At 46.1% G+C, this 24,970-nt stretch overlaps 1 protein-coding gene across 1 annotated transcript in view; it reads left to right on the forward strand.

Moving 5' to 3' along the window:
- Positions 1 to 357: 357 nt before the first annotated feature.
- The window catches only part of SNX30 (sorting nexin family member 30), a 108,797-nt gene continuing 84,184 nt past the window's right edge, over positions 358 to 24,970 (forward strand). The window contains exon 1 of the mRNA XM_032419138.1: positions 358 to 579. Within this exon, the coding sequence (XP_032275029.1) occupies positions 424 to 579 (156 nt within the window). The 5' untranslated portion in view covers positions 358 to 423. The remainder of the gene's footprint in view (positions 580 to 24,970) is intronic.

The following is a 24,970-nucleotide window of genomic DNA, read 5'->3' on the forward strand; positions in this document are numbered from 1 at the left end:
GTCCCCCTCCCCTCCCTCCTCCGGCCTCCTCCCCTCCGCTCCCGCCTCCTTCCCCCTCCAGGGCCGGCCGAGGCGCCGCGGGGGCGGGGCCGCGAGCGGGCTGGGCGGCGTGGCGGAGCGGGCTGGGCGCCCCCGGCCAAGGTGCGAGCGAACCGCGGCGGGCTCGGGCGCGGAGCGGGGGCGCGCGGACCCGAGCAGCCCAGCCCAGCCCAGCGCAGCCCAGCCCAGCCCAGCCGCAGCCCGGCCCGGCCCCGCGCCGCCAGAGACGAGCCGGCGGGCGGCGGCGGCGGCGGCTCCCAGCCCGGCTGGTGAAGGGCCTCCGACCGACCGCGGCCGAGCCGGGCCTGGGCGCGGGCGCTGGGGTAGCCCGCCGCGGCGGGCACAGGAGGAAGCGGCGGCGGCGCGTCCTGAGCCGTGCGCGCCATGTCGGGCGGGCCCCCCAAGGGCCTGCCGTCCACCGGGCCCCACTCCCTGCTCGACATGCCGCACCCGCTGGCCGGCTCCAGCAGCGAGGAGGCCGTGGGCGGCGACAGCACGCCCAGCCCGGACCTGCTGATGGCCCGAAGCTTCGGCGACAAGGTGGGGCGCACGGGGCTTGGGGACCGGGAGGCGAATTTCGGGGATGGTGGACCCGGAGCTCCCAACGGGCGCCGCGCCCACCCTGGCGCCCCAACCCGGGGGCGGGCGTGCCCTGGGCCCCAGAGCCTTCCGAAAAAGCGTCCGTCCCTGCCGCCCCCGCGGGGTCGTAGCCGCGAGGGGGGCGGGCGCCAGTGACAGCTGGTGGGGAGGGGTCCTGCCCGCGTGTTGGGGCCGGTGGCGGGTGTGCGGTGGCCGGCGCGTGTGTCCTGGGATGGGGTCCCAAATTCCTCCAGGTGCATCCCCGAAGGCTGAGCTGTCGGGTAACTTGTAGCTCCCCCACTTTCCTGGGACTGCAAAGGAGCAAGAGTTAATGGTTTTCCGTGGTAGGACTGGCAGCCTTGCTCTTACTGCCAGAGTCATTTTCCCCACGCTCTGTCATGTGGGGAGTGATCTTTGTTTAGGTTTGCTGTGTGTCCTGCGGGGTCACCTGACTCACACCCTGGCCGGCGAGGGGAGAGTCTCGCTGTGGTTTTCTCTCCGGGGCTAGGTTCACCTCTGACGGCCCTACACACTGGTTAGCTTTGGCAGAGGCCCGTTTTGTGGTTGATGGAAAGAAAGCTCGCCCTTTGACCTTCTTTGTGCAGAAGGAGGCTCCTGATTTTCTTAGAGCAGCATAATCCTGGTGTTGCTTTGAGAGAGCAGAGTCCAGCGAAGGGTAAGGGGCGGCATCCCCCTACCCCTCCATTTCAGCTGGGACCAGAGCTTGAGCTGTGATTCTGTCAGCGCTGCCGTGGCCACCTACTCACTAATTGCAGAAATTAGAATTGCTCTTAACACTTGTGATTAGGGTTCCCTCCTCCCGGTAAAATACTAAATGAATTCCTCCTAGTCCCAATATTAGATGGGATCAGAGGACCCAATTCTTTCCCCGATAGATGGGAGGGCATGTGGTACAATAAAAATGAGTATTAGTGCACCGAGCACTCAAAATAGCTATGGAGGGGAACTTGATGTACCTTCGTAAAAGAGTTTATGAAAGCCAGGAGTGGGGAGTAGAGCATTAGGAGCAAAAAGGCTTGAAAAGCTAATGAAACCAATGGATTGAGCAGTTTGAGGTGTGTGTGTGTGTGGGGGGGGCTGTTTGTGATTATTTCTCTTTATTTTATAGGTAATAAATGATATGAAGGGTTATGTTGCTTGGAAATACCTTGTGCATATTTGACATTCAATAAGCAATTGTTGAGTGACTGAATGAATAATTTGTTGCTTTCTTCTAGACCGAGATATTGTTCCTACATGCATGTAGGACAGGGACCCAAGTTAAACCTTCTGATTTCCTTCTCAGGATAGTGAATTAATTATCTATTGCTGTCTAACAAATTACTCCAAAACTTAGCACCTGAAAACAGTGTGTGGGGGTCAACAGTGTCACCTAGGAGCAGCTTAGCTGGGTGGTTCTGACCTCAGGTCTCTTTTGAGGTAGCAGTCAAGGTGTTGACCAGGGCTTCAGTCATCTGAAGGCTGGGCTGGGGGAGGATTTGTTCACTCACTAGGCTGTTGGCAGGCCTTAGTTCCTCTTCATAGGGCTGCTTGACACGGCAGCTTTTTTCCTCCCAGAACAAGTGGTCTAAGAGAGCAAGAGATCCCAGGACTCAAGCTACACTCTTGTATAATCTAATCTTGGAAGTGACATCATTCTGCCACAGACCAATGCTAGTACAAAGTGGGAAGAGGGTATAAATACCAGGAGGTATAAATATTGGAGCCATCTTGAATGCTGGCTGCCACTGATGGCTATTTTATTTATTTTTTAAAAATTTTGTATTTATTATTACTATTACGATTATTATAGTTTTTAGTAATCACTACACCCAGTGTGGGACTCGAACTCATGATGCTGAGATCAAGAGTCACATGTTCTTCTGACTGAGCCAGCCAGGTGCCCCCACTGCTTTAAACATTTGCTTAATTTGGGGCACCTGGGTGGCTCAGTTGTTAGGCGTCTGCCTTCGGCTCAGGTCATAATCCCAGGGTCTGGGGATCGAGCCCCGCATCGGGCTCCCTGCTCCATGGGAGGCCTGCTTCTCCCTCTCCCACTCCCCCTGCTTGTGTTCCCTCTCTTCCTGTGTCTCTCTCTATCAAATAAATAAATAAAATCTTAAAAAAAAAAAAAACATTTGCTTAATGATCCACTCTTGGAGGATACCTGTCTCAGAAATATGGGCATTTTACTAGTAAGTACGGGGAGGACAAACGCCCCGTACCACTAAGATCTTGTTGGTGGGTGGGAAGTCAGGCCCAAGTCTAAATACTGCTGGCTTCCTTTACAGGGACAGTTCTGTGAGAAAGACCATCTTGAAGCCGTTATTATTAATTATTGAATATTTAATAAGTCTCCTTACAGCTGTAAGAAGCATCAAAATGACATCACTCCCAAGGGCCTGATTTATAGTAAGCCACTTTTCCTTAGAGGTTAAATAATGTAATTTCTTTCCCTGACTGGAAGTAACATTTTCCTTGAATCTTGGCATGCACGTGTGTTCTAGCGACTGTGGAGAAATTTCTGTAGAGAGAGGCTAGCATTCAACCAAGGTGAGTCAGGACCAGTGGAAGGAAGCCTTCTGTTTGGCCTCTTTCTCTTGCCCAGGTAGCACGGGGGTCGTTGGAGGACAGGTAGGAAAGCTGAGTGCTGTGATCTGTCTTTGAAAAGAAACCTGTTTTCTCGCCTTTCTGGACAATGGAGTTGTGACCCTGGATGCCTGGTTCAGAGTCAGTTCTGAGCTTGGAGAATGAGGGTTTGACAGGCTGCTCATGGCACAGGGCTGTTGTATGACGCAGAGGGGAATTGCTTTCTGTGGGCCCAGGATGTTGCCAAGAACGGGGAAGCCTCGTGTCTTGGTCCAGCACACACTTCTGAATGGCGTCTGGGATGCTTGCTGGAGAAGGAAACAACAACCAAATATGATGGCTTTTTCATCCACTAACTTCTAAAATCTTCAAACCTTGGAGTTACGGGAGAATCCTTTCTGTCTTCCAAGGGTTGCTAGGACTAATTCTTTTCATGCCCATGAACCCACCAGGCCTTCTGTCACTTCATCCTTCATCTCCACCTAGAATGTAAATAAACCACTTGGCCTGACTCTTTTTTTACTTTCATCTGCAAACCACTCTGGGCTGCTTCTCCCCTGACTCAGCCTCCAACTTCTGTGTGCCTCCCAACACTCAGACACCAAGCCCACTCAAGCCCCAACTGTGGTTAACACCCCTTCCCACACCTGCAGCCTCTTCACTGAACTCTTCTGCCTACTTCCTGCCCTCTTCGGTGGCTACTTCTTCCAAAGGTGTCTTTTCCTTGTCTATTCCACTTATATCAGGATCAGGAGGTGGGGGTCAGTGTCCTTTCTCCCCACGGCCCTTTACAAACCAAGCTCTTGGCCCAGCTTATTGTATGGGTTCAGTCACATATTTGAGGGCCTATCATGAGACAGGCACTCTTCCAGGAACTTGAGATGAGTCAGCTGGTTAAAGACCCCTGCCCTCATTGGGTACTTCTCACTGAGTACGTCCTATGTTCTGTAATAAATGCTGTGGAAGGGAGAAGAAGTAGGTTGGGGAGGGGGCTCAGGATCACTGGCTGTGGGAGGAGGATTTGGATAGACCTTCCTGAGAACTGGAGCTTTGAGAAGAGACGTGGAGCAGGTGAGGGAGGGAGTTAGCGAGTGGAGGTCTGGAGGCGGGTCCCGGTGGAAGGAACAGCCAAAGCGGAGGCTTGCAGGCATCTGCCTGGTGTGTTATGGAATAGCCCAGAGGCCACTATGGCTGAGGCAGAGTGGACAATGGAGAGTTGTTGGCTGACAGCAGAGAAGGGAGGGTCCAGATGGTGTAGGGCCTCATAGGCCACCCTGAGAATGTTGGCCTTTGCTTTGAGTGCCACTGCACAGTCTTGAGCAGAAGGAGGGCGTGATTTGACTTGTGTGTTGAAAAGGGTCACACAGGCTGTTGAATTGAGAACCCTTTATTTGGCTATTCTGAAATTTGTTTCCTTTTAGTTAAAAGGACATAAACCAAATGCAAACTGGCGAAGAAAAAAAAATCTCCTGGCTTTAATGTTTTTTAAAAGCCCCAGGTAATTCGGCTTCAGGAGTGGCTGGAACTAGGTATTCAGATGATATCGGAAATCTGTCACCCTCCGTCTCTTGGCTCTGCTTTCTTCGGTGTTAGTTTTATCCTCAAGCTAGCGAAGGGATATGTTCTACAAATAAACCTCACAATTTCAGCAGAAAGAGTGTGTCTCTTTCCTGATAGCTCCAGCCAGAGCCCTGGGCTGGTGTCTCATGAGCCTAAATTGGGTCAGGCACTGAAACCAAGCTTTGTTAGCTCTGATTGCCCAGACCTGTACCAGGTCCTTATCTTTGGAGAGTGGAGAAAGGAAATTTTTTGTAGGTCTGTGTGTTTGAATTGTGAAATGTACATATAAAGTACATAAAATGTTTAAAGAATAAAATGTATCTCTACAGTTTAAAGAACAATAAATACTCATGTTCCTCCTACCCCGCAGCTTAAGAGAATATTGTTAGTATCTTAGAAGCTCCCTGTGTGGCTGGGGAGGATGGAGGTGGTTTCCAAAGCAGATTCAGGAGGCTGCTAATAGAAGGAGGAATGAATGAATGGGGGACAAGCAGAAACAAACGTCCATTTTACAGGACTTCCACGACTTTTTCGCTCCCTGTCATTTCTAACACCCCTGCCTCTCATTCATTAAAATCTCTAGCCCTCGGAGCGCCTGGGTGGCTCAGTCGGTTAAGCGTCTGTCTTCCGCTCAGGTCATGATCCCGGGGTCCTGGGATCGAGCCCCGCATCAGGCTCCCTGCTCAGTGGGGAGCCTGCTTCTCCCCCCCCCCCCCCCCCCCCCGTCAAATAAATAAATAAAATCTTAAAAAAAAAAAATCTCTAGACCTCAATTCATGGTCTTCTCCAATCATGCCCTCCCCTCAAGGGACTCTGTTCAGACCTTCAAAGCTATGGGCTTCTTAACTTTATCTCCACACACCTTGACCTCTTTTTCAGTCCAGCTGCCCTCCCCCGGCCACACCCTTGCGTTCTAATACCCAGAATGGTTGGGCTTTGAGATAATGCCTTGAGATAGCATCTTCTCTTGCCTTCCCCTCCTCCCAGTCAGCAAGTACGGACTGCACCTGTTCACCTCCCTCCTTCACATTGCATGGCTCATCTCATCAGCTCCTCCTGCCACTTCCTGTCCTCCATTCCCTTGCTCTCCTTCTTTACACCCAGCCTGGATCATTCCATGGGTTCAGGTCTTTTGCCTACACCTAAGGTGTGAGCACACCTTGAGAATCGCTGCCAGGGTCAGTTCATGGGTCCCAGCCCCAGCTGGGGCCTCAGTGGCGCTGGGCGCTCCTCTCTTTGCGCAGACGCTCCCGTTGTGCGCCATGGCTGGTCTGAAGCTTCACTCTGTTCCTCACACCTTCCGCCCCTCTACTCCGCCCTCCAGTTCTGCTGATGAGAAGACAGAAGCCACTGTAAAAGAACTTCCTTTTTTCAGACTACGAAATGATCTGAATCCGTAGCCATCATTTCTTGGTTGCCCCCAGTTGCCGTGGAAGGGATTCTAGGCTGCTCCTGGACCGTGTGGCCCGCCCCGTCTGGCCTCTCAGAGACCTTGCTCTGTTCATCACCCTCATTCATTCCTGTGTCTTCACACTCCCTCTCGCCTGGCTCATTCCATCAATATTTAAACATGCTCAGGTCACCCTCGCGTGTAAAACAAACCAGAGGTAAAGAAAACTCTGCTGTGAGGCTCTCTTCTTCCTCATCTCGTGATCTATATTGTGACTGACTCCTCTTCACAGCCAAACTTTTTGAAAGAATGGTCTGCCCTGCTTGTCTTACTTGCTAACTCCTCAGCCCACTGCTGTCTGGTTTCTGACTTTACTCGTGACTTCCTTCTTGCAAAATCCAGTAGCCCCTTCACCATCCTCGTCTATCCTGACTTCTTCTTCCACCTAGCACTTGGTGCTGTTGAGTTCCCTCCTTCTGGAAGCACTTTCTCCGTGGCACTCCAGAGCCTGGCTGGCTGTGTTTGAATCCCAGCTCTGCCTACCTACAGGCTTTGTGACAGCAAATTATTTAACCTCTCTGAGCCTCAGTTTCCTCATCTGTAAAGAGGGGATGAGAGAAGCACCTCTAGCACAGGGTTGATGTGAGGATCTGGGGAGTTCGTATTTAGAGTAGTGCCTGATACGTAGGGAGCCTTTAGTAAATATGAGGTGGTGACGGTGGTTATTCCTAGGGGTTGTACTCTCCATATCGCCCCTCACATTGCTGCCTGTTCTTTGTCCGTGTCTGTATCAGTTGTGGTCCCGTCAGGGTGAAAAACCTCTGTAGGTATGTCAAACTGAAAGGGTGTGGTACAGGGAGCTAGTTACTTAGGCGATGGAAGACATGAGAAGTCAACCAGGAGATGGTGAGGTTAAGAGAGTAGCGACAGCAAGAAACTGCTGTTACCCTCAGGGCCGGAGGGTCAACGGGAGGAGGTGATGTTAACATCCAGGAGCTTCTGTGGGAACTAGAACCATGGCGGGGCGGCTCCCCAAGTGCGGGATCCACAGAGGAGGGGAGGTCTGGAGAGGAAGCAGCTGCTGCCAGGGTCGCTCTCTGAACCAGAACAAAAGGCTCGGGGCAGGGGGAGAAGCACCCTGGCTTCTCTTCTCATCCTGTCTTCTGGTCTTTCATCAATATTTTCCATTGGCCAAAATATCTTTCTTGGTGGACATGGGACTCTAGGAGAGCCAAACTGTCTTTCTTAGATTTGCTCAGATGGATGCTGGGGGAAAGAGTATCTCTTTCTGTTAGACTATGAACCTCTGTTTGCTGCGATGTGGAGAGGGGCTGCTTAAGAAGAGGCCAGAGAGGAGAGCTAGGAGAGAAAGGGGGGACAGGCCCTCAGGGTCACTCGAATCCTGGACCCCCCTGTGCCAGTGATGCCCGAAGCCAGCACTGCTTCTTGGTTACAGGAGGTCACGAATTCCCTTTTATTGACATTCTTTTCAGTTGGGTTTGCCACTTGCCACTTAAAAAAAAAGAAATATTGACTGATAGATACATTGACCTTAAAATGTGAAGTAAAAATTGAATTTTACTTTGGGAATATTGAATATTGAGAAGGGGTGCTTAGTTCCTATTGGTCAGCCCCACTGTCGGGGTGTATGTCTGAAAATCAGCTAAGGCGGCCGAGGTGGTGTTTTCACCGGGTCCTTGAAGTTTGAGGAGCCTTTCGGGTACGAGGTGGAGGAAAGCATCACGGGCTGAGGGAGTAGCCTGAGCAAAGCTCCTGAGATGGGAAGGACCTGTGCCCGCTGGAATTGGATTGAGTCGCGTCATGTGTTGGGATGGGTTTTGAGGGTCTGGAGGTGGGGATTAGTGAGAGAGGAGTCAGCAGACCCAAGACTGCTTTGAATGCGGTGATGTGGAGGTTAGCTTTTATTCTTCAGGCAGGAGTCAACCCTAGAGGGTTTTTGGGCAGAGGACGGTGTGGTCAGTGCTTGGGACGGGGTGGGGCTGGCAGCAAGAGAGGTGGTAGGAAAGCGTTGGCCTGGTTTCAGTTGGAGTTGCGGCCTGCAAGAAGAAAGATTAGAAAACATAAAGATGACTCGTTTTGGTAGAGTGGGGATGACTGGCGCCCTCACAGAGAGGGCGCGCACAGATTGGGAAGTGAGTGTGAGCAGGAAGTGTGAAGATGATGAGGGTGCAGTTTGAGGTCAGGAGTCAGGACAGAGGTGGTCTGAGCCCCACCTTTGGAAGCCTACTCAGAGTTCAAGGCTTAGCCCAGATGCTGCTTCCGGGAAGCTCTTCCTTAGCATATAGACACGTAACCCCAATAGATCCAGCTAAAGATGGCCGCGGAAGATGCGGGCGTTGACGATCACATGGAAGGCAGGGGTTGTATAACTTGGGTTATAAGAAGGGTGGTGGCTTGGGGGAAAAACAGGGGTGAGCGAAGACATTTAGGATAGGGGAGACTTGAGTATTAGTAAAGGTTACAGGGAAGAAGACAGACGTTTTGTGTTAAAATACAAAACAGCTTGGCAAAGGTGCACTAATCCGTGTATGAGTAATTGGGTTTGTTTATTAGGTATTAGAGGGGTTATATGCGGTCTTGCCTCCGCTCACCCCACAGAATTGCTCATCTTGGCTGCCAGAGCAGTAGTCAGGATGCTGTTCTGTGTGTGTGTGGACGGGGTGACGGTGTGTGGACCAGGGCAAGAGGGATCTGAGGAGAGGTGTTACTCAAACTCCTGTTTGAGTAAAGGCACAGAGGCAAGAAGAACACACAACGGGTTTGGGGAGCAGAGTGCAGGCTCTTTAAAAAACCTTCATGTCTCGGGGTGCCTGGGTGGCTCAGTTGTTAGGCGTCTGCCTTCGGCTCAGGTCATGATCCCAGGGTCCTGGGATCGAGCCCCGCATCGGGCTCCCTGCTCCGCGGGAAGCCTGCTTCTCCCTCTCCCATTCCCCCTGCTTGTATTCCCTCTCTCGCTGTGTCTCTCTCTGTCAAATAAATAAATAAAATCTTTAGAAAATAAAAAAATAAAAAACCTTCATGTCTCAAGCATGTGCTTGTGTGCCTGGCTCTGCTAGATGCTGAGGACATTGAGAAAGATTAAGATAAAAAGGAACCTCCCTCAAGAGGTTCTTGGTCTAGTGGAGAAGAGATGGTTACAACAGAATGTGAAAAATGTTACATATATTTACTGGCTCTGGGGCCTTGGGCAAGTTTCTTACCCTTGTAATGCCTCGGTGTCCCCTTATCTAAATTTTGGGTTATTTTTACTGGGGTGTTCTGAAGGTGGAACGCGTGTTTGGAATAGTGTCTGGCAAATAGTAAATACTGTGAAAATGCTGGGTGTTTGTATCGCCTTAGAAGCTGACCCTGAGAAAGAATTTAACCGCTAGTAGTTTATTGGAGAGGTGAAGGAAAGTGAGACAGGGAAGGGAAGGCACCAGGAAAAGGTAAGTTACCAAACCAGTTGACACCCCTCGGAGCCCGTACAGAACACACGCCTCGGCTGTCCACACCCGGGGTGCGGCCGCCCGGGTCTCCAAACCGCAGCCTTTATCAGTCATTGGTTGAGCACGGACGGCGTGTTCGGGCATTGAATCCCCAGGCACTTTGCAGTCTGCCCCGTGGGTGGGCAAAGTAGGAGAAGCATCAGACCAAGAAATGCACGTGCTGGCGGTTGGAAGTCAGGCCAGTGGGCCCTGGACTGGTCAGGGCGAGGGGACGTGGGTGGGTGCCGGCCGTCTCCACTACAGTTACTGTGAAAGTAAGGTACAGGGTTGGAAGTAGGGAGTGAGCGTGCTTAGGAGAACGGTGGCTTTTCCAAAGGAGATGATGTTTGAGGTGGAGAATGGAGAAGTAGATGTTTTAACAAGCTGACAGAGCAAGGAAAAGTACCCGGGGCAGAGAAACCAGCATGTGCCAAAGCTGGGCAATGTCTGGTTGCAGGAATGGCCCAGGAGACGGTGGCTGAGTCGTGCAGCTGGAGAGGGAGGGGGTGGGCAGATGGAGGTCTGTATTGGCGGACGGCGAGGGCTTTATCCCACGGGACTGGGAGGCCAGTTTGTATTTTAAGCAGGGAAGGTTTAGGGCCATACTTGTTAGGTCCCTGTGACTGAGCCCCTAGCTGGGGCTGGAGTGGGATAGGGTGGAGTCAAGAGGCTGGGAGTCTAGGGAGAAGACTGTTGGAGCAGAAGGTTGGGGGAGGCAGTTTTGGTGGAGTTTGACTCACTGATTTCAGGGAGTGTATTGCTCAGGAGTTTTGTTTGCAAATGTTAGAGATCAGGCTTTCAGTAAATTACGCAAAAAAGGTGAACCTATGGACAGGCTCACTTTAACCCCAGGAGTGAGCTGGAAGCAGGGGTCTGAATGTTCCCGAGGGTCAGATTCATGCTCCAGAGCAGTTTTCTCCAAGAGGGAGGGGGGCGGGGCAACTGGCAGCTCCCATTCCTCCCATTTTACAGCTGTGCCTCCAGAGAGGGAGTCAGTCTCTTACACAGGGAAGAATCTCAGGGAGACATGGCTTGGCTCGTATACCCAGCCTGAGACCAATCAGCTGGGCCCAGAGCTTCAGCCGTGCCCCCGGCTGGGGGCGGGGAGTCTGCAAGAGTAAGTCAGCCCTGCTTCCAGCTGCAGGGTTCCAGAGCAGCTCTGAGGTGCGTGCGCTAGGCAAACAGTAGGAGATTACTTACGGGGGAGACTCTTGAGTCACAGGTTTTAGTGACTGGCCGAATCATCATGGCAAGAACAAAACAAATTTCGGGAGAAACAGGTCAAAAATTAAACTATAGATTTTCTAAGGCTTTTAATTTTTTACTTTATTTTTATTTTTTAAAATTTATTTACTTATTTTAGGGATGCCTGGGTGGCTCAGTCGGTTAAGCAGCTGCCTTCGGCTCAGGTCATGATCCCAGGGTCCTGGGATCGAGCCCCTGCATCTGTCTCCCTGCTCCGCGGGAAGCCTGCTTCTCCCTCTCCCACTCCCCCTGCTTGTGTTCCCTCTCTCGCTGTGTCTCTCTCTGTCAAATAAATAAAATCTTAAAAAAAAAAATTATTTTCAAAGAGAGCATGCAAGCGGAGGGAAGGGCAGAGGGAGAGAGAGAATCTCGAGCAGACTCCCCACTGAGTGTGGAGCTGACTCGGGACTCCCTCTCACGACCCTGAGATCACAACCTGAGCCAAAACCAAGAGACCGACGCTTAGCCAACTTTGCCACCCAGGTGCCTCAGGCGTAGTTGCTTTTCAAAAGAAAAATTGAGATAGAAATCACATACCATAAAATCCACTTTTTAAAAGCATATAGTGTGGTGGTTTTGGTATATTCACAAGGTTGTGCAACCGTCACCTGTTTCTTTCTTCTTCTTTTTTTTTTTTTAAAGATTTTATTTATTTGTTTCACAGAGAGAAAGGGAACACAAGCAGGGGGAGTGGGAGAGGGAGAAGCAGGGAGCCCGATGCGGGGCTCGAACCCAGGACCCCGGGATCATGACCCGAGCCGAAGGCAGACAGTTAACGACTGAGCCACCCAGGTGCCTCGCCCACCCCGTCACCTGTTTCTAATTCCAGAATGTTCATTACCCCAAAGGTAACTCATCGTTCCCGTTAGCAGACACTCCCTCCACCCCCCCACCCCTGGTAACCACCATTCTGTTTTCTGTCTTTATAAATATGACACTTCTCCTTTAGATACCTTATATAAATAGAATCATATAGTATTTGTCTTTTTGTAACTGGCTTATTTCCTTAGAATAATGTCCTCAAGGTTCATCCATGTTGTAGCATGAGACAGGATTTTCTTTTTAAAGACTGAATAATATTCCATTATATGGATAGATCACATTTTCTTTATCCATTCATCTTCTGGTGGATGTTTGCTTCTACCTCTTGGTCATTATAAATACTGCTGCAGTGGACATGGATGTACAAATATCTCTTTGTGATCCTGTTTTCATTTTTTTTTTTTTTTAATGTAAACCCAGAAGTGGGATTGCTGGATTATATGGTAATTCTGTTTTTAGTTTTTGAGGTACTTTCATACTGTTCTCCATAGTGGATGTACCATTTTATAATCCCACCAAATGTACACAAGGGTTCTAATTTCTCCACATTCTCACCAACACTTGATATTTTCTGATCTTTCTTTTTAAAGCTTTTTATTTTTTAATTTTAATTTAATTTTAATTTAATCTTTTTTAGAGAGGGAAAGTGAGGGGGTGGAGAGGCAGAGGGAGAGAGAATCTTAAGCAGGCTCCATGCCCAGCGCAGAGCCCAAGGCGGGGCTGGATCTCACAACCCTGAGATCATGACCTGAGCCGAAATCAAGAGTTGGACACTTCACCAACTGAGCCACCCAGGCGCCTGATATTTTCTGTTCTTTTGACAAAAGTGGCCATCCTAATGGATGTGAAGTTTGCTTTGTATTTCTCTGATGATTGATACTGTTAGGTGTCTTTTCATACACTTTCTGGCCATTTGTATATCTTCTTTGGAGAAATGTCCATTCAAGTCCTTTGCTCATTTGTATATCAGATTATTTGATTTTTTAAAAAGATTTTATTTATTTATTTATTAGAGAGTGAGCGAGCGAGAGAGAACACAAGCGGGGGGAGGGGCAGAGGGAGAAGCAGACTCCCCGCCAAGCAGAGAGCCCGATGTGGGGCTCCATCCCTGGGCTCCAGGATCATGACCTGAGCCAAAGACAGACGCCCAACTGACTGAGCCACCCAGGTGCCCCCAGATTATTTGATTTTTTGTTGCTGAGTTGTAGGAGTTACTTTCATATTTTATTTTTATATTTAACCCTGATCAGATACACAATTTGTAGATATTCTGTCCTATTCCCTAGGTTGCCTTTGTGTCTTTTGAGCAATTTTTTAGTTTGCTATAGTGCCATTTGTCTATTTTTGCTTTTGTTGCCTGTTTTTTAGTGTCATATCCAAGAAATAATTGCTAAGTCCAATGTCATGAAAATTTTCTTCTATGTTTCTTCTAGGAGTTTTATAGACTGGGGTCTTAGGTTTGGGTCTGTAATCCATTTTGAGTTAATTTTTGTATATGGTGTAAGACAAGGATCCCACTTCATTCTTTTGCATGTGGATTTCTAGTTTTCCTAGCACACCATTTGTTGAAAAGACTGTCCTTTCCGCATTGAGGATCTACTTTTTTTTTTTTTTTTTTTTTGTATTTGACAGAGACACAGCAAGAGAGGGAACACAAGCAGGGGGAGTGAGAGAGGGAGAGGCAGACTTCCCACTGAGCGGCGAGGATGTATCTACTTTTAAAGCTAATTTCTTACTAAAATCAATAAATTATATTAATAGTTGAAGTGCTAAGATGAATTCTACAAATGTTTGAGTGACTTCTCTGTACTATGGGCTGTGTAAGGCGTGTTCCTTGGGAATCAAGATACCTAAATTCTGGAAATGACATTAGCTGGGACAGGTCTGTAATTAGAATAGACATGCTTGTAGAATAGCTTTTTTACTGCAAAAATGGAAGCCTAGACCTTCTTTAGGGCTACTTAATGAGGGCAGAGGTGTGTTCTAAGGAACTGGGCTTGTTGTCGTCCTGCTGACATCAGCATTTATGCTGCAAAAAATGCAATTTAGCAGCCTTTCTCTGCGCTTTCCGGTCAAGCAAATGTTTATTTCATGACTTGCATCAGCAATTGTGAAGGGCACTTGGAATTTTCTTCATTTTTCTCAAAGATTTATATGGGCCTATTGTGTGTCATACCTTGAGGTTACATAGATGGACAAGAAGACCTTACCTTTAGGCAGTCAAGGCCCAGGAAAGGAGACAGAGGAGGTACCAGTGAAGGATTGCAATTGAAGATGGTGATAGGGGTTACACAGAATGCCAGGAGGGTAATTCAGAATGATTTCTTTTGAGTTAAACAAATTCTAGAGTAAAGCATGTTTGAAGGAGGCATTGGGTTACCTATTACGGGTTTTGTCCTTGATATTAATGGTCAACATTGGGATTTCAGTGAGAATTTGAGTAATTGTTTTCGGGTTTGATAATAATGGGAAATTCTTTACTGTCTTTCAGCCCTTAGATTTTCTTATGCATATGTTAATCCAGTGAACGTTCTTTAGCAGTGTATCCAAGATGGGCTGTGTAATTTGTGGGACCCAGTGCAAAATTGAAATGCTTGTCCCCTTGTTAAGATTTTATTAAGGGGGGCGCCTGGGTGGCTCAGTTGGTTGGGCGACTGCCTTCGGCTCAGGTCATGATCCTGGAGTCCCGGGATCGAGTCCCACATCGGGCTCCCTGCTCAGTGGGGAGTCTGCTTCTCCCTCTGACTCTCCTCCCTCTCATGCTGTCTCTCATTCTCTCTCTCTCAAATAAATAAATAAAATCTTTAAAAAAAAAAAAAAAAAAAAAGATTTTATTAAGAATTTCACGATGGTGACAGCAGAGCTTTCAGCCCCGTGTGGAACCCTTCTGAGCACCGAATCCTGTGTGAGTGCAGACTGCACACCCACGGAGCCGGCCCCGAGTATATCCTTTAGAGGTGCTGGTTGCCAGGTCCTGTTAAAATCGCCTCTTATCCATCTTGGTGTTCTAGATCAGGACTGTTGGATTCCTTGGGTGTGCTTCTGATGAGGCCAGCTTCCTGGGGCCTGCTTCTCCAGTCTGGGTTGACCATGGCACTTGCTACTCCATCCCCTGTCAGCATTCTAGCATTTCCTGTTTCTAGAAGAACTTAATCTCCCCTCGTGCCCAGCTTTTCATGCTTAATGTGTGCTTCGGACTGCTTTTCATTTCCCTAACCGTTGCTTCTACTTTCTTTCCCCTTTGTTCTGGTCTCTCCCCCACAGAGGGTGCTCAGCATATGCGCTCCCCCAGTTATCCTTGCCTTCGCTCAGAGATATTGGCAGGGGGTGCTCATAATCGCTGCTAACAGTTACAGAGCGCTAACTGGCTGGGAGCCGTGCTGGATCATCTCCGTGCACTCCCCTATGGTGTAGTTACTGTCTTGTTCCCCTTTGACAGCTGGGGAGACGCAGGCTCTGGGAGCCGTAACTTGTCCCAAGTCGCAGAGCTAGAGGAGAGTGGGGCTGGGATTTGAACTTGGGTCTGTCTGACTTGAGAGCCCACTCTTCTTCACCACCACACTGCTGTTGAATTGGCTTCCTTCCCCAAGCCCCCTCCCCGATGTCCGAACACTTGCGCACCTGAGTCACCGTAGTACCTTGTGTTTTGGCTACAAAGACCATCTGCACGCAGAGGGGGAATGAAACCAGCCTCTCCTGTGTCTTAGCTCATGTCTCTTCTCTTGGGTCACTTTCTCGCTTTTTTCAGCCTTTGTCCTCACCATACCAGTCTCCCTTGTCAGGGAAGTTTCCCAGGGCTTGCTGGCTGCTGCCCGCTCGCTCTCCCCATCCCCGCCGGGCTCCTCGCATGAGCGGTCTGTGCGTTGCCTCCATCTGCCTCGGCGTCAAGGTCCACGGCCCAGGCCTGCCGCTACCACACACCCCCGCGGAGACCCGCGACGGCTCTTTTCGTGCTGTGGCGCCCGGGCCTTTAGAGCTGCAGAGACCTGGCAGGGCATCCACCCCAAGACCCTCTTTTTTTCACTTGAAACCGTGGCCCTGCGAGAGGAGCGATTTGCAGACCCGGGTCACCCAGCTAGCTCCCTGTCGAACTGAGCCCAGGACCCAAGTTTCCCAGACCGCTTGGTCCGGTGCCCATTTTCTGTGACTCGTGACGTTAACCAGCCTCCCCTTGATTTTCTTCACTCTCTCTCTCTCTCTCTTTTTTTTCCTCGGGGTCTCATTCTGTTCACTGCTGTATTTCTCTAGCCCAGTGCCTGGCACATAGCAGAGGCTTAATAAATACGTGCTGAAGGAATGGATTCTGTCCTCCCCTGGTCCTCCCCTGGTCCACCCCTGCCTCTCGGGATCCGCCTCTTTTTCCTTCTGGCTCTAACGGGGGCCCGCCCAGCCGTGCTCCCTCCCCTGTGCTAGTTACTTACACCCCATCTCTGGATGGGCCTCACGACTGCCCCAGGGTGTAGGATTCTCAGACCTTCAGGGCCTCGCTTCAAATGCATCTTCCCAAACATTTCTCTGATACTTGTTTTTAGCACCCTTAAAATCACTCTGTGGTGAGAGTATTAAAAATCATACCTTTCTTGGCCTCTCCTCTTAAGTATCTCATTCCTGCACACAGCATCGCTGTTTACTCTTTTCTCATTTCTCTTGTCCTCGTCAGCATCCTAATGAAGGTGTCTGATTATCTGTCTTGTTTCCCTGCTTTCACTCAGTCTACTCTTTTCTGACCACTGTAGCCGGAGTTCCCCATTTCTGCAAACACTCCATCTCTGGAGACCTGCAGCGACCTCCCATTGCTTACATAGTGAAGGTGCAAGCTCATGCCTTCCGTGTTCAGGTACCAGTTTACCACTCTGGTCCTCTCCTAGGGAGTTAGTTCTACCCTGCCAGATGATTTCACTCACGAGCTGCCTGGCATGTCGTGGGAGTTTTCGCTTGCCCACCTTTTCTGTGTTTGTGTTTCCAGCTGCCTCCTACTATGGCTGTGGAACCTTGCTACTCAAGAGTGTGTTCCATGGACCAGCGGCATTGACATTACCTGGGAGCTCACTGGGAATGCAGAATCTCAGGCCGAATTCCGGACCTACTGAATCAGAATCTGCATTTTGACATTATCCCTGTTTTATTTGCATGCACATTAAAAATTGAGAAGCCCCGTCTTCGAACAAGATTATCAGGCTTGACTAAGCGGTCACAGCATCGGAGGAATTCCTAGATGATACCGATGCCTGGGCCCCACCTCAAGAAATTTGAATCTAATGAATCTAGGATGGCCTAGAGACTGGTGTTTTTAAAAAAAGGTTTTTGTAGACAGTTCTGATGTGCAGCCAAGGTTGAGTTCAGTTGCCTTAGAAGAATTCTCGGATTCACCCAGTGGGAGTTTGCCATCACACGTGTGTATCTCCTACACTATACTATAAGCTCCTCGAGAGCAGGGACTCTATCTGATTTACTTATTGCTGTAATTTCAGGGCATGAACAAAGCCTAGGATGGGGTAGGTACTCAGATATTTGTTGGCTCAATAAACGGACATGTGCTAAATGATGTGTATATAAGAGTTATTTGTTGCAGTATTATTTCTAATAGCAATAGATAAGAAAGAGCCCAAATATTCATCAGTAGGGAGCTAGTTGTAAACTATGGTAATTTATAAAATGCAATGTTAAAGGGAATGGGCAGCCTTATATACACTGATATGCAACAATGGCAGGATATTTTAAGTAAAAAAAAGAAAAGGTACATACGAACTGTGTGTAGTCTATCATTTTTGTGTTTTTTGAGCGTAGGTGGAAATGTGTACACTAGCCTTGGAAGGATGCAACTTTACCTTGCAGAAGGGTCATTTTCTGACCCTTTGAGAGTATAGTCTTCTGCCCCTGGAGGTTTTTTGACCAAATTAGAAAGAACCCTTCTACTCCCTTCCTAATTTGGTTAATAATAGTTGATACTGATTAAAAAGGAAAAATTTGACTAACCAGCCCCTGACTAACCCTGATCGTATTTCAAAGAAACATAAAAAAAGAGGCTCTCACTCATACTTCTGTTGAGTAGACATGAATGTTGTCCTTGCTTGAAAACTGAATCATAACTGCTCATAACCTGAAAGGGAGAAGGCTAAGCTGTTAACTGAGGGGATAAAAGAGATAATGCGCTCTTCTGGTAGTTTTTATTTATTTTTTATTTTTTAATATTTATTTATTTTTAAAGATTTTATTTATTTATTTGACAGAGACAGACACAGCGAGAGAGGGAACACAAGCAGGGGGTGTAGGAGAGGGAGAAGCAGGCTTCCCACCGAGCAGGGAGCCCGATGTGGGGCTCGATCCCAGGACCCTGGGACCATGATCTGAGCCAAAGGCAGACGCCTAACGACTGAGCCACCCAGGTGCCCTTCTGGTAGTTTTTAATCTGTTCTGATCAAATACAGGTGAATATTGGCTCAGTGATCTTTACCCGTTTCTCCATCAGTTTTTTGAATTATCTTTTTTTCACTGGGTTAAGCAAGTCTTTTCTTTCCTGGTCCAAGTCAACTGTTGTTTCACTGGTTGTCCAGACTTCCGGGACTCCCATTTCATGCCCCCGCCTCTGTCCTTCCTGGCAAACGGGCTGTCCTGGACTTTGCCTGTCTTGGCGAAAGAGGAGGGGGTGTTTTCAGTCTAGTGACGTTAGCTCTTTCCCTGATCGCAGTCTTTATCCTGGTGAATGGGTTACCTGGGCTTCACTGTAGCTTCTTAGAAAGAGAGGTAGCCAACTTCCTAACAAGCAGAAATGGAAAAAGTGGGACTGGGAGGTGGTTATGTTAGTGATGAGATTGACACCTCTTGGTAAGATGATGCAGTTGAGTTGACTTGATTCTCTTGGTGTAACAAATTCTCTTGGGGAAGCTTGACACATTATTTTGGGTACCTGTGAAACTTTTTGAGCAACCTAGAAAGTATCTTATATAGTATGATAGACTGGACTGTGTAGACTTTTAGATAGAATGAGAGCCAAATTTGGGTCTAACATGCATTATCTGCAGATTTCTAAGCATGTCTCAAGTGCCATGGTTTGAGGAAAATGGTCACATCTCCACTTTCAGATGCTTCTGAAGAACAAGGTAGCCACTGTTTTTTTTGTTGTTGTTGTTATTGTTGTGTGTTTTGTTTTTCTTAAATCACTCTTAATCTCTTGGACTTTGCCATGTCCAGTGCTGAGTGTGAGTGGAAAGGGCCACATTTATTTATTTATTTTTAAAGATTTTATTTATTTATTTGACAGAGAGAGAGCACGCGGCAGGCAGAGGGAGAGTGAGAAGCAGGCTCCCCACTGAGCAGGGAGCCCGACGTGGGGCTTGATCCCAGGACCCTGGGATCATGACCTGAGCTGAAGGCAGATGCTTAACCGACTGAGCCACCCAGGCACCCTGGGCCACATTTATTAAAGATGTATTAGGGTGTTCCAAGATTATAAATTGTAGAAGCAATGTTTACATTTTATAAACATCAGTTTTGGTATCATATATATGAATATGTTTTCAAGTTTTGACCTTGGTGTGTTTGTTATTTAATTTAAAACAAACAAACACAATACTGTCCATTTTAAACTTTCTTTACGGTTAAATTACAATGAGGCTGACAGGAAGGTCTTGCTGTTGATTTATACAGGAATCAAGGAAGCATCTATATATAGGTTTATGAGTTTGCAGTAAATGGGTAAAGAGGATCTGTTAATCCTGAGAAACAGTGTTATCAGCAGCTGAGTGAGTAAAATTTATTTGCTACCTCTGCTTCCAAAGCAAGGAGGTACACTATGTAAAGAACTTTAGAATTTACATTGGAGAGATTAATGTAGGTTCATAGCAAGTGCAGCCTAGTAGAAAGAATGGAGCCTTTGGAGTCCGTCACGGGAGTCCTAGTAGTCACTTACTGCTGGCAAGTCACTTACCTGCCCTGAACCTCTGTTATCCTATCAATAAATGGGAATAATAATAGTACCAACCTCATATGGTTGTTCTGATAACTTAATGAGATTATGCATAGTAGGCCTCAAAAGTTATTCTCATAGCTGATTTTTATAACTGAGATGGGCAACATGTTTTAGATGACTACAGAGAATATTCTTTGCCTGTTTTTGATAGATACTGACAGTAAGGATAGGTGCACCTTGTGGTATAAATATCCAGAAAGTAAAAGATGAAAGAGAGGAAAAATGCTAGTTTCTAGAACAGCAAGGTTGTATGGTGAAGGATTTTTATAAAACAACAGAAAAAAGGAAGAGAAAATTGACCCAGTTCTTCAGAAGAGTAGAAAATAAATTGTGGTAAAGAAAATCTTGAGTCCTCTCTAGGATTATTTTCTATAAGTATGACTTCAAGGCCAAATCGTAGAAACCTTTAACAAATAAATAACCCACAATACATATTCACAATTATGTTATATTTACATTATCATTGATCCGATTATTACCATGAGCTGATTATGGCGGACATTTTCATTTCATCTTTTTATTTGATTTTCATTTTGTTTGACCTAAGTGAATTACTCTTGGGTCATTCAGCATGAAGCAAAAGAGGAATCTTTTTGATACGTGAGCTATATACCTTGAGAAGAAAGGGTTATTTCAGCTGGTAAGAAAACAGAATTCCCTCCCAGAGGAAATAGATGAGAGGAACCAGACTTAATCAGGAAGTTCATATTACATTCACTTATTCATCAAATATTTATCTAGGGCTTGGCACCGTTCTAGGTGCTTATAGCCAAATTATCTTGGGACAGTCTGATGTGCTTCAGGGCTTTTCAGGTTCCTGTTTCTCTTCCCCTACCCCAAGATTAAAAGATAAAGGTCTAAAATCAAAATATTGCTATTATCTTACAGCTTATTGCCAGTACGGAGGAAAGCTATTGATTTTTGTAACTTTATCTTGCATCTAGCCACCTTACTCAATTCCTAACACATTTCAAATTATTTTTCTGTTCATTGTCTACTTAGGGAAAAATCAAGGGATTAATGTATTTAGCAGGCCAAGGCTTCCTTTCAAAAAAAAAATTTTTTTTTTTTTCATTTTATTGCATTGGTCAGGACCAATGGATATTCTTAAACAGTGAGGGCATGCTTATGTTGTTACTTGTTGAAGGGTATGTATTGAGTATTTCCTCACTAGATATAATGTTTGCTGTTGGTTTCTTATCAAGAAAATTTTTAAATTCATAGCCCACTATTTAGAAAAAATCAGGAATGGAATTTGGATTTAATAAAATGCCTTCTTAGCATTTATGGAAATGATCATTTGATTTTTCTGCATTAATTAGTGTAATTAGTTGATTCTTAATACTGAACCATAGTTACATTTATACTTAGGGTAAATTCTACTTGGTTTGGGATTTAGTTTACTAATGTTTTATATTGGATTTTAGATTTACTATTTTCTGTTTATTCTATCCTTTTTTTTTCTCCCTTTTCTCCATTTCCTGACTTTATTGGATTGATCAAGTATGCTTTGTTCAGTTTTCTTTTCCTCCAAGTTCTGTTTCCTGTTTCTGTTTGACTAATGTTTACAATTATATTTTTCTACCATAGACAAGACTTAATTAGTAACTGTAATTTTCTCCAGAACAAGGCAAGACTTTGGGCTTGCTTTTACTTCCCCTCCTAGGTTTTATTGAAATTATCCTGAATTTGAGTTCTTGATTGTGATCAATCCTTTTTTAAAATTAATGCCTCTTTTATTTTATTAATTCTTTTCTTAATTGCACTGAACCTCACAGCGACATCAGCTTTCCGTTAAACGAATGTCTTCTTTCTTGAACAAAGCTTTATTCGGATTTATTTTTCAGTGTGCTGCATTATGTCTGTGAGTAACTTGAGCTGAAAAAGAAAACCTGGATGGTGTATATTATACACCAACACCTAGACATTATTCTTTTCTGATTGGTAATTTGGCTGAGTTTTTCCCCTTAAGACATTTTTAAAGGTTGCTCCATTGCCTTCTTTTTACTTTAAAAACATTTAAGAAGGTTAAGGCATTTTTTGGGGCGCCTGGGTGGCTCAGTAAATTAAGCATCTGCCTTCGGCTCAGGTCATGATCTCAGGGTCTTGGGACTGAGCCCAGCTTTGGGCTCCCTGCTCTGCGGGGAGTCTGCTTCTCCCCTCCCCAGAGAGCTCGTGCTCTCTCTTTCTCTCTCTCTCTCAAATAAGTGAATAAAGTCTTAAAAAAAAAAAAAAAAGGTTAAGTTGAAAATCAACTTCTGGTGTGTAATTTATATAAAATAACTGTCATTTAAGTGTGTGATTCACTAGATTTGAGAGTTACATGCACCTGTGAAGACACGGTCACAGTCAAGATACAGAACATCACCTGCACGGGTTTCCTTCTGCCCCTCCATAGTTCATCCCTTCCTCCACTCTTGACCCTAGGTGACCACTGATCTGCTTCCTGCCACTATATTAGTTTGCATTTTCTAGAATTTTGTGTAATTGGAAGCATAAAATATATACTCTTTTGTGTCTGGCTTCTTTCATCCGACATTATGATCTTCATGATATTGTTATATCTGTAGCTTGTTCTTTTTTTATTACTGGTTAGTATGCCATTGGATGAACATACCACAATTTATTTATTCATTTATCGGTGGGCATGTAGGTTGTTTCTAGTTTGGGGCTCTTAAAAATTAAGCTGCTACACTGGAAAAAGAAGCACAAACTAAACCTAAAGTAAGCAGAGGAAGGAAATAACAAAGATTAGAGTGGAAATCGATGGAATGACTAGAGGATAGAAAAACAATAAAGAAAACTAATGGAACCAAAGTCTTGGTTCTTTGGGGAAAAATCAACAAAACTGACAGACCTTGGGGCGCCTGGGTGGCTCAGTCATTAAGCATCTGCCTTCGGCTCAGGTCATGATCCCAGGGTCGGGGGATCGAGCCCTGAATCGGGCTCCCTGCTCAGCAGGAGGCCTGCTTCTCCCTCTCCCACTCCCCCTGCTTGTGTTCCTCTCTCACTGTCTCTCTTTCTGTCAAATAAATAAATAAAATCTTAAAAAAAAAACCAAAACAAAAAAACAAAAACTGACAGGACCTTGAGCTGGATTGACCAAGAAAAAGAGAAGATTCAAATTACTAAAATCAGAAATGAAAGAGTAGACGTTACTACTGAACTGACAGAAATAAAAAAGGATTAGAAAGGAATACTGTGAATAATTCTGTGCCAATAAATTATATAACTTCGATGGAGTGGACACAAGACACAAATAAAGCTGCTGTGAACATTCACGTACAAGTCTTTGGTTGGCGTGTTTCCGTTTCTGTTGGGTAGAGACCTGACAGCAGAGTTCCAGTAGCTCCCTATCTCTGCCAAGAGTTGGTATGGTCAGCCGTTTCCTCAGGTCAGTTCTAGTGAATGTGTAGGGTATCTCACTGTGGTTCTCATTTGTTTTTACCTGATTACTAATAATGTTGAGCCTCTTTTCACATGCTAATTGGCCATTTATATCTTTTGTGGAGTATCTTCAAATCTTGTGCCTATTTTTACTGCACTGTTTTCCTTATTATTGAGATTGTATACACACACATACAGAGAATTATTTACATATTCTTTAAAAAATCACTTTATAGAGGTATGATTGGCCTACAAAAAGCTGGAAATATTAAATGTATACAACTTGGTGAGTTTGGAGTTAATGTGAAACCATCACCACAATCTGTGCCATAAACATATCTGTTACCTCCAAGTTTCCTCCCACCCTCTATATTATAATTATTATTTTTATTATTATTATTCATGGTAAGAACACTTAACATAAGATCTACCCTCTTAGCAAATTTTTAAGTATACTATATAGTACTGTTAACTGTAGGCAACTATGCTGTACTTTATTTTTTTTTTTAAAGATTTTGTTTATGAGAGAGAGAGCGAGAGCGTGTGGGCAGGGTAGGGTGGGAGAGGAGCAGAGGGAGAAGGACAAGCAGACTCTGTGCTGAGCATGGAGCCCATCGTGGGACTTGATCTCAGGACCCTGAGACCATGACCTGAGCCAAAATCAAGAGTTGGATGCTTAACTGACTGAGCCACCCAGGCACCCCTAGTTCTCTAGAATTTATTCACCTTGCATAATTGTAGCTCTGTATCCTTTGACTAATACCTCCCTATTTTCCCCTCCCCCATCCCCTGGCAATCACCATTTCACTCTTTGCTTCTTATGAGATGGACTGTTTTAGATTTCTCATATAAGTGGGATCATATAGTTATTTGTCCTTCTGTGTCAGGCTTAATTCAGTTAGCATAATGTCCTCCAAGTTTATTCATGTTGTTGCGCAAGGCAGGATTTCCTTTTTTTTTCTCCCCTAAGATTTTTATTTATTTGAGAGAGAGAGAGAGAGAGCACAAGTTAGGAGAAGGACAGAGGGAGAAGGAGAAGCAGACTCCTCACTGAGCAAGGAGCCCGATGCGGGACTCGATCCCAGGACCCTGGGATCATGACCTGAGCCGAAGGCAGACGCTTAACCGACTGAACCACCCAGGCGCCCCAGGATGTCCATTTTTAAGGCTGACTAGTATTCCTCTGTGTGTGTGTACACCTACACGTGCACACACACGTGGCATATATTTTCTTACTGAGCTCTTGATATTTTTCTGGATACAAGTCCTTGTCAGATACATGTATTGCATTTTCTTCCATCCTGTGGTTTGTCTTTTTACTTTAATGTGTGTGTGTGAGAGAGAGCAAGAGGGAGAGACTGAGCATGAGATTTTTCTCTGTGTGTAGGCAGTGCATTCAAATGGCAGAAAATTCAGAGGATACAAAATTTTATCTGGTGATAACATCTTCCTTTTGCCCATCACCTCCCTTCCTCTAGCAGCAGGTTTCCCTCCCCAGAGGCAACTAATGTCACCAGTTTCTGGAGAAACTTTCTAGAGGTCTATGTTATGCATAAATAGGAAAATGCATACATCTCATCTTTTTTGAAAACTCAAATGGTAGCGTACCTTACGAGTGTCTTGTACCTTGCTTTACCCTTAGCCATAGGTCTTGGAGATTGTTCCATATTGGGACAGAAAGTTCTTTCTCTCCTTCCTTGCTCCTCTTTTAATGATTGTATAGTGTTCCATTGTTTCAGTGAGTTTAGCACTTATACTCCCAGATAAGTCTGTGCTGGTGATTCTTTTTTTCTTTACCTAATCTTCCACATAGTTCTAGATTTTTCTTCTTAAATTTAGAAATTTCACCAGCCTGCTGGTATTGAGAGGTGTATTTTTCTCAGGTACTTCCCCTTGAAGCCC

The sequence above is a fragment of the Phoca vitulina genome, unplaced genomic scaffold (genome assembly GCF_004348235.1).
Source record: "Phoca vitulina isolate PV1807 unplaced genomic scaffold, GSC_HSeal_1.0 scaffold21, whole genome shotgun sequence".
Classification (NCBI taxonomy): domain Eukaryota; kingdom Metazoa; phylum Chordata; class Mammalia; order Carnivora; family Phocidae; genus Phoca; species Phoca vitulina.